The sequence below is a fragment of the Limulus polyphemus genome, unplaced genomic scaffold (assembly GCF_000517525.1).
Source record: "Limulus polyphemus unplaced genomic scaffold, Limulus_polyphemus-2.1.2 Scaffold986, whole genome shotgun sequence".
NCBI lineage: Eukaryota > Metazoa > Arthropoda > Merostomata > Xiphosura > Limulidae > Limulus > Limulus polyphemus.
The window spans coordinates 346,300-355,957 of NW_013666596.1; the positions used below are offsets into that span (position 1 = coordinate 346,300).

Below are 9,658 nucleotides of genomic sequence, written 5' to 3' on the forward strand. Positions count from 1 at the left end.
TATATATATATATATATATATATATATATACACACACACATATATATATATATATTCAACTAATAACATGTCAATTTTCATAATCAGAAATGTTTAGTTTGGAGAGTAGCACAAGTCCAGGAATAAGCAGCCAAAACTGAAGAGAGAAGGCAGGATACTACAGATCTAGGTATTAGCAATAAAAACTGGAGAAGAGGGAGAAATACTACAGGTCTAGGTATTGGCAATAAAAACTAATGAAGGGAGAAGATAGAAGAATACTACAGGTCTAGGAACTAGCAATAAACACAGAAGGAGGAGGAGAGAGAGAGGAATATTACAGGTCCAGGTACTAGCAATAAACACAGAAGGAGGAGAGAGAGAGAAATATTACAGGTCCAGGTACTAGCAATAAACACAGAAGGAGGAGAGAAAGGGAGAAATATTACAGGTCCAGGTACTAGCAATAAACACAGAAGGAGGAGGAGAGAGAGGAACATTACAGGTCCCGACACTAGTAATAAAACTGAACAAGGGGAAGAGAAAAGAATACTTCAGGTCTAGGTACTAGCAATAAAAACTAAAATAGAGGGGATGAGAGATAGGCAGGTCTAGGCAGTATTGATATAACTGAAAGGAGAAAGAGAGGAATAATACAGGTCAAGGTACTAACAATAAAAACTGGAGAAGAGGGAGAAAGAGGAATATTACAGATCTAGGCACTAGTTATACTGAAGGAGGAGGAGAGAGAGGAATATTACAGGTCTAGTTACTAGCAATGAACACAGAAGATTAGGGAGGGATGCAGAATGATATAGGTTTAAGAATTAGCAGCCAAAACTGAAAAAAAAGAGAGCAATCTACCACTTTAAATTGTATTATACAGATTTATATTATAATATTCAGCAAACAGGAAGAATGTGCAGCCTAATATATTTCATATGGAGCTCTACAATTCATATTCAGAAGACTGTGTATACAGCCTCATGTTTTTTATGTAGAACTTAAGCAGTTAACAGTCAGTCTGTTTGTGTAACCTTACATCTTTAATGTGGAACTCTACAGTTAATGGTTAGAGGGCAGACAAAGAAAGCACTTATTTTATTTTTCAAATTTACAACTGGAATAATTATAACTTATTTAAACAAATTTTCTCATATACATGTCCACTTATTCATTCTAGAAAATTGAAGTTAAACCAGAATTTATTCCAGTTTGATTTTCTGTTAATTTACATGTTTCTTACCCTAGAACAACCCCATAGATACCAAGTTCTCCAATTACTGAGATCTTGGCTGTTGGTTCTTTTCTTCGAATGATGTAATTCTCAATAGAAGGTGGTTTAATTCTTTCCATTAAGATGTAGGCTTCTCGCTCTTTAGATCTTCCAAGTTCTGTCAATTTGGTTTTAACTTCTTCTCCATAAATATTGTGTCCTAGATAATATATTTTTTATTGTAAGCACAAAGCTATACAATGGGCTATCTGTGTTCTGCCCACTACAGGCATGGTAACTATTTTTAGTGTTATAAGCCTTCAGACTATTGTGTGCATGTGTGTGGGGACCAATGTATATCACACATACAAATACACATGTAAGTATAATATAATGTATATAACTATAAACACAGAAATATGTTCAAGCAAAATTTACAAGTCTTTCAGTTTTCTTAAGAAATAAACAAATCATGGAAAACTTCATTACATGAAACACATTAATTTTTTCCATGACTCTGCAAGATGCATGTAGTTCATCTTCTACAGGTTAATATAACAATTTTAATCTCAGTCTAGGGTACCTAATCCCAGCTTTGATTTAATTTAATCAACACACTATTGATATTTTTCCTTCTCATTAGAAAAACTTAACCAAATTGCATGAATCTCAGCAAACACTTAGTGAAAAGTATCTAGTTTTTGCTGTAAACAATAAAAAACGTTTGTTAAGATACAAGTTTGAAAAAAATACTTCCTTTCATCTTAGAATTTTCACTTTACTTAACCAGAAAATTCCATTTAATATATATACAATCAGTTTCAACTTGATTGATATTCATTAACATATTTCAACTGACACTATTTTGTGAATTGAACTAGCTACCACTTCTGGCTATAAATCTAAAAACGAAGCAAAAACTGAAAAAGAAATATTGGTAACCTATGACCTGACCTGTTACAATGGTATCGGGTCAGGCTAGGTAACAATATAGTTTCTTTTCAAAAAATAATAAGTTATTTTACTAATCTGCCCTCATTAATTCTATTTTAGAATTAATAACTTAACATTTTGTAGCATTTATTTAGTGTAATTTACAAAGAAAAATAGGCTCAAACTGATATTTTTACATAGCTCCAATGAGTCTTGCCCCTAAACAATGCACTTATCACTTTTTGGGGGATTTTCTTCCCATCTCAAAGCATAAGTTTGTATTTTTTAAGAAACTGTAATCTCTTGAGAACATAATTCTCAAGGTTTTGTTTCTCAAGTGATTTATCATTCTCTGATTTTGTTAGTATGGCATCTTGTTCGTACTCTTTTGTAACCTTGCAGCATGTAATATGAACAACTACTAATAACACTCAGCTTCAAAAATAGCTACAGGCACAGTTTGAATACCAATGGCTCAGAAGATTATAAAGTATTGGCTTCAATGTAGAGAAAATAAAGTGGTGTAAGAAGTAATTTATGTTTCTATGTAGTTTGTGTAGAGAATAAAAACAAAATTTAGTGGAAAGTTTAGACAATTTAAGAAAAAATACAAATCTAGGATTTTATTTTATTATTAGATACCATTCTTTTCGTTCCTGAAAATGTTTTTGTGTTAAGTTATATTTGTTTGAAATCTGTAGAAATGTTCTTATATGAAAAGATCTGAAGTAAGTCTAGTTAGGCTTAGAGACTGTGGTAACCAATGACAAGATATTCTGATTACTCAAATCCTTATCTGTTGAATATTATTGTCAAGTTTAACACATTCAAAAGTCTAATTATTAGTTATAATTTAACTTGAATACTAAGATATTTTACTTTTGATAGAAAGGGTCAGTAGTAGGCTCAGGTACTGTTCAATGTAACTGGTTCATCTCATTATCTTAACGAATTGAAGTACTCTTAGTGCAAAATGATCAGCTTTTTTTCATATAAGCTTACCTCCTCCTTCCCGCTGGGGTTTCATGACATAGTTCTGTGGATTTTGTAATGTTTCTTTTACAATTTCATCCCCACTAGAGTCCTGATAAGAAGCAGAAAACATTCTGGTTATCCTTTTAATAGATACATCATAGGACAAAAAGGTTATTCACAACTAAACAAAAGCAAATACTGTGTACAATAGAAGTGAGAAAATCAAACTACCAAACAAATTTAGATTAATGATATAAGATATAAAATTTCAAATTAATCTGGCAAATTTTGGTAGTCAATATGTTCATATCCCAGCTACAGTCTCAATTACGTAGCCCTCGAGAAGAAAAAAAGTGAAAGATTACACTATTAGCAATTACAACTTTAATTTACAACTTAAAATAATTAAGTATAGGTATAATTTTTTGCATGTAATATGACAGAATTTTTATTTTGGTAACAATGATTCTTATCAATGACATTTGTAGTTTAAGTTTCTAATAATAAACATGGGCACTCACCAAATCTAAGGAATATTGGCCAGCAAAAACATTCCTCACTCTTTTAACATAATCTACATCTTTAAAGAGCTTTTCTAGAATTCCAGGCCTTGATAACTCCTGCTGAACCTTTTTAGTTCCTGCCAAGTGATACTGTATGGAGGGACACTTGATGGCTCGAGATTTCTCAATTAAAAGCCGCAATTTCCAGTCCTGGAAGGAAAATCTACCTATAGTTTCAAGCCATTGGAGACAAAATATGAGCCGTTCTTTAGTATTAACAACCGGTGCTCCAATTTCTAAATGACAAAACAGTAATAGATTTTCTACCATTTAAAATCATCAATTAATATTACCATTCCTAGAATATACAGCAGTGGTTATGCTTCAGTTAAGTAATGTCATCAACGAATACTTCCAAATACAGTACTGGTTATCTACACCAATTAAACAGCACCATCAGCTAATGGTCCCAAATAAACATCTAAAATCAAATACAATTTTTCAGTATAGTGGGTAATTCATGAAAACTATAGAGGTTGAGCATAATATATTAATATGATTTTGGAGTCAAGCCATATTGTTAAAATCCATGTCGAAATGCCTAGTCATGTTCTATCTGACAACCATGCATCTTGACAATAGTCTTGCAGTGTAGTTTCTATTTCAGAGATATAGCTTGTACTTGAGGCACTGGAATTATCCAGAAAAACACCTGCAACAAATCATACCCTAAATGTGATAAACAAATTTCAGCATCTTGTATAGGTGAGAATCCATGAACACAAAAGTCTGTATCAAAAGCTGAACACATGCCCCTGGCAGCCATATGTAACATAATCAAAAAGAATATACTCCTGTAAATGAGGCCAACTGAGTATTGGGTTCACCAAGATAAGGCTTCCTATTCAACCATTGCATACCTCATGCAGCTGGGCAATGAAACTGATATTCATGCTTTCCATACAAAAAAAAATACTGCTTAATTCAATGAATACAATGCCGGTGGATTTCTGTTACCAGACTGTTGAAATGACCATTGTAAAACTTTCATTGTCATATACTAGACAGCCCCCAGTGGTACAGCGGTGTGTCTGCGGACTTACAACGCTAGAATTCGGGTTTCGATACCCGTGGTGGGCAGAGCACAGATAGCCCGTTGTGTAGCTTTGTGCTTAATTACAAAACAATATACTAGACAAATTATGGAAAGCAAAACCTGCAGGGAGGAGTGGTGAGCTTTGGAAATAACTTTGATGGACCCTTTCACAGTGGCCTTAGAGCATAATTAGTGAATTGAAGGAGACTGTCTTTAAACTATATTTAAATAGAATTTATCTTTTTTCATTGTACAAGTAGCTCTTCCTTTTTCCTTTTTACCAGGTCAAAACAACTGGTTTTTCTGTAACATATCACTACCATTTGAACAGTGAAATGAAAATTTCACTGAATTATCAAGTCATCAGAATATTGAGTAAAGAAACATCAACTGTTTTGCAATTTGTTTTAAGAAATGATGCTGATACTTTAAATAATAAATTCTGAGGATCATGTTAAGAACATATATAATTTTGTCTTAATAGGTGATCCAGTAACTTTCAAACGAATATTTTCAAAATATCACTTTTTTTTTTCTCTCTTTTCTAAAATCATCTTTTCACACAAAATAGGGCTAAACAGTAGTTATACTTACAAATGCCTCCATTGTACAAAAGAAGCTGTCCATTTTAAAACTGGAGTGTGAGACAATACAGAGGTTTGGGTATGTTAAGATACAATGATTTTAGATATGCAGGTCAAAAAGCCATGTGACAAGCATAGCTGACATAAAGTTGAGGTGGAATAGATTGTATCAGAACTACATTTTGTAGGTAGTGTAATGCCAGCAAAATTTATTGCTTTTGGGAAAGTGTGTGATAGCCTTTTCCAATGCAAAATAATCATATGCTTGGATCATAAAAATGTATTTAGCAGGCAATAAATACTAGTCAATACTGACATATAATAGCAGCTTCAGAACTATAAAGGATACTTTTTTTGGTTGACATTCATTTGGCAGACATTTTTCATTAAACAAATAAAGGATACAAACATATATTTTCACTTTTTCACACCATGGGCACATACATGTCCCTTCTAGAGTGTTATCATAAAAGAAACGGCATTCCCCAAAGATTATCAGTCTCAGATTAGTAATGAAATAATAAAACTAGTCTTTGCTTTTTAATTATATACCTGAAAATATACCAAGTACTGGGTGGAGTTGTTTATCTGTAAATGTGACGGTAAAAACATTAAAGATTTGCTAAATTGCTAAAGACTTTACACCAATGATCTGTTTTTTGTAATCTAAAATAAACCTGTATTTTAAGTCAATATATGTATTCATATGAAGTTCAGATTACTTCAACTAAAAATTTTATTCATTAAAAACTGAAAAAGATGGTCTATGCTGGACCTGGAAAATTTGTATAAATTTCCAAACTGCTAAGCAAAAGCTGTCATAATAGCAAAAACAAATTAGTTTCAAGATGTATTTATTGAGTGTCCACTTTTTTCACCACAACTGGTCAAATTTATTGTCCTATTTTCTCTATCTTGAAAGCTTTCAGCCTAGTGACAATTGCTATATTAAACTCTAAATGAGGATAATAAAATAAAGTGTATATTTTGTTATGCTGTTTTTACACTTCAAGAGTTAACGAGACACATCACCTTACATAGGCTATGGGATAATAAATAATTGTTCTATAGGGCAATCTAAACTTTATTTTATTCATTAATATGGAGATGAGTTAACTGAATGTGCTCATGGTCAGTCCTTTGGACCAACCCTCCAATGGAGTTGACTATAATTCTGAATTTACTAAGTGTATCTACACGAAATATGGTAAGCTTTGAGTAAAATGTACAAGTCTGTTGTAGACAAAAAATATGTGTTACAAAAGTATTTATACTCAAGATATATCTGTGAATTTACATTGTCAGTTTGATTCAAATTGACAAGTCAGAATGCAAGATACACTTATGTTCATGTGAAGAATAAAAAGATGATTTTGTCCATTGTAGTTTCGATATTGCAGGTGCATATTCTCTAGAAATGCATATCTACAATTTTCTTCACTGTTCCTGTGTATTGTATCTAATATTTACTCATCTGTCAGCAACTGTTGCTGAATTGGCAATTAGGATAAAGTGAATAGTTGATAACTTTGGCATCAAATACATACCATGTTGAATGGCGTTCTTCATGGCAGGCACACTTTGACCCCTCACCCCTGTATATAGGCTTAAACACTGTTTTAAATGAACAGTTATTAATAAAGAAGAAATATTTGTTGTGGTAAGATTAAATGACTCTTCAATTTTTCTTTACTGCTAAAAAATTTTTTTATTTCTTAGTGATGAAATTACTTGTGATTTTTAGTCACTTTTTAATATTCTTATCCATTATTGAAGGAAAAACCAAGAAGTTGCTGTGGTTTACTTTCGTACTGGTTATGTTCCTGATCACTATGGTACACAGGTCAGTGGAAGCAATTAATGTAAGTCCTCACAAATATATTACAGGTGTCTCTGTTTCCTCACTTAATTACACTGTATACTCTTCTTCCTCTTACGCTATCCCTCATTAATTTTATTACACCAAGGCTGTTACTGTGCTAGAGGCAGTTACTGTTTGTTTGGTTTTGAATGAGTTGGTTTACATTACAAAGACATCTTTATGATACCAGAAGATGGGTTTTCAGATTGGCCAATCAGTTTTCACATTGCTATAATAGGTCCCATTCATAGATTGGAGGGATATAAGATCCCCTCTGGTCTGATGAACTTGTGGTGAAGACAGTATGATTCTCTTTCCTACCCCCACATAGATATTAGTTCCTAGTGGCAGGGTTTTAGATTGTAATTGACTTACCGACAGTACGATCCTCATCCTACCCTGTGTGGATGTTGGTTCCCAACGGCCTGGGTTTTGGATGCAGTTGACTTGCCTTGTATGGTCTGTCATGCCCCAGCCACTCTACACCTGGAGGTACATCCTTTTGCTCTCACCCACATTGATGTGCTCTTGGGGATTGAGGTTCAAATCCCTATCCAACCATTGTTCTCTCCCTTTTGGATGTGCTTCTCCCAATTTCCACCCATTTCTGCAACACCTCTTTCCACACTGGTACAGAAGAGGCGTGGTCTCTTATGTATGATCCTCTACTGCAAGGATCTACTCTTTTAGGGTGTCCTTTGGATACTTTCCAAAGATGCTTCTTTCTTCCAATATCACTGGTCCCTTCATCTATTCAATGTGGGATTCTAGATATTTATGTAGAGTACCGTATCAGAAGTTATAATTTTCCTATACTGAAAATATATTTCTGATAAATACTTAACTCTTTTCACACTTCTCACCCTTCCTCCCCACTGAAAACTGGTGCTTCCATTTTCTGCCAAAACTAGAAAAGATAGTTCGGTAGAATTGAATAGAGGGAGACACATCCATCAGGAGTGTATCACACTCTTATTGGTGGAGGGTTGTCACGTGATGATTAGCATGCAAGACTCATTTGAATCAGTTGATTGTAAGTTACGTGGAGCTCAAGGCTTGTGGCATGCAGAAAAAAATTTTCATATAGAGGGCAGCACTGAACGAGAATAGCTATTCATGTAAGAGGAAGTAAGTACCTATTGGAAATATATTTTCAGCACAGGAAAATTATGACTTTCAGGTAAGGAAAATGTGAACATTTAAATTTTTTGATAAATATAATTTTATGTGTGAAATACAAAGTCCAAAATTATAAAGAAAAACGATTTTGATTAATGCAATTTCAAGCATTTTATTTCAGATGTAATGTAATGCTAGGATTACGTACTTTGTTTCATTAGTTTCAATGCTGTTGTATGATTTTCAAAAATATTTGTTAAATTTTTAAAAAATTCAGTTACAAGAAGACCTACAATCAAGGTTAAAACAGTTTATCTAGGAAATTGCCCTATTCATAAAACTCATCACCATCATTGTTGAGAAATTTCTATTAAGCACGTTTTCTTGTGTTGAATAAATTTCAAGGATGATAGTCTTATATTGTTCATGTTTTCCTTAATTTTGTGATCACCACTGCAGTTTATAACCAATTATTGTTTACCTTTATTACCTTTAAAGACCACAATTAGTAAACTAACATTTTCAATTTTTAGTATCAATTGGGACCGTAACAACCATATTTCATAGATTTATATCATTTATGTTTTCCTTCTGAAACTTCAGCATTGATCATACACTTGATAGCCATGTAACCTCACCATTAACACAACAATAAATAAAAATTCTCTTATAGAACTTCTTATCATGTAACTCTTAATGTTTATGGATATTCCATTTATAGTATTCAAAATGATCATTAATAATCTATAGGTAATGAACAAAACAAGATGTACTGAGGATCTTTCTAACTGACAGCAAGTGTAGTGATACTCTTAAAATCATTATTTACCTAGAAGAGTTTCAACATTTATCGCTTTGAACATGAAATGCTAAATATCATAAAAGGATGAAGATAATTCATTAAGGATGGTAATTCATTTAATGTAACTGATTTAAGATTTTATACAGATATCTCAAAAGGTCAATAAGAAACTAAGCTAAAGTTGTATATTTAATTAACTAAAAGAAGTGGTTAGAATTACATGGGTAACTTCAGAAGATCTTGAATATTTGCTTTAAATATTAGGAATAAGATAGAAATTGATTGAAAAATTGCATAAGGGTTATCATAAAGGCTATATTGTAGTTGTGCTAATTTTTTCATGAATATATGTTTGTTGTAAAATGTCTTAGAAATACAGAAATTTTATATTATCTAACCAGCTACTGTATTGCTTTTTTTTATGTATAATCTGCTTATTACCCAAAATATAATGATCTGACATTTAATTAAACCGCTCTAAATCCAAAACCCATCACTGGGAACTGACCTACATGTGGAGATAAGATGAGGGATCCTAATCAAGGGGTGAACTACAATTCTGATGGTTCAATCCAATTATACATAGTGAA

The 9,658-nt window shown here is 32.5% G+C and overlaps 2 protein-coding genes across 2 annotated transcripts in view; one reads left to right on the plus strand and one right to left on the minus strand.

The window, feature by feature from the left end:
* Positions 1-7,147, plus strand: part of LOC106461561 (glutathione synthetase-like) — a 28,473-nt gene extending 21,326 nt beyond the window's left edge. The window contains exon 9 of the mRNA XM_022388552.1: positions 7,063-7,147. Within this exon, the coding sequence (XP_022244260.1) occupies positions 7,063-7,147 (85 nt within the window). The remainder of the gene's footprint in view (positions 1-7,062) is intronic.
* Positions 1,207-4,234, minus strand: LOC111086281 (glutathione synthetase-like). The gene is made up of 3 exons (XM_022388555.1): positions 3,625-4,234; positions 3,131-3,212; positions 1,207-1,415 (listed from the first exon to the last, which is right to left on the minus strand). Exons 1-3 carry the CDS (start codon positions 3,934-3,936, stop codon positions 1,222-1,224), a joined length of 588 nt encoding a protein of 195 aa, XP_022244263.1. The 5' UTR covers positions 3,937-4,234; the 3' UTR covers positions 1,207-1,221.
* Positions 7,148-9,658: the final 2,511 nt, after the last annotated feature.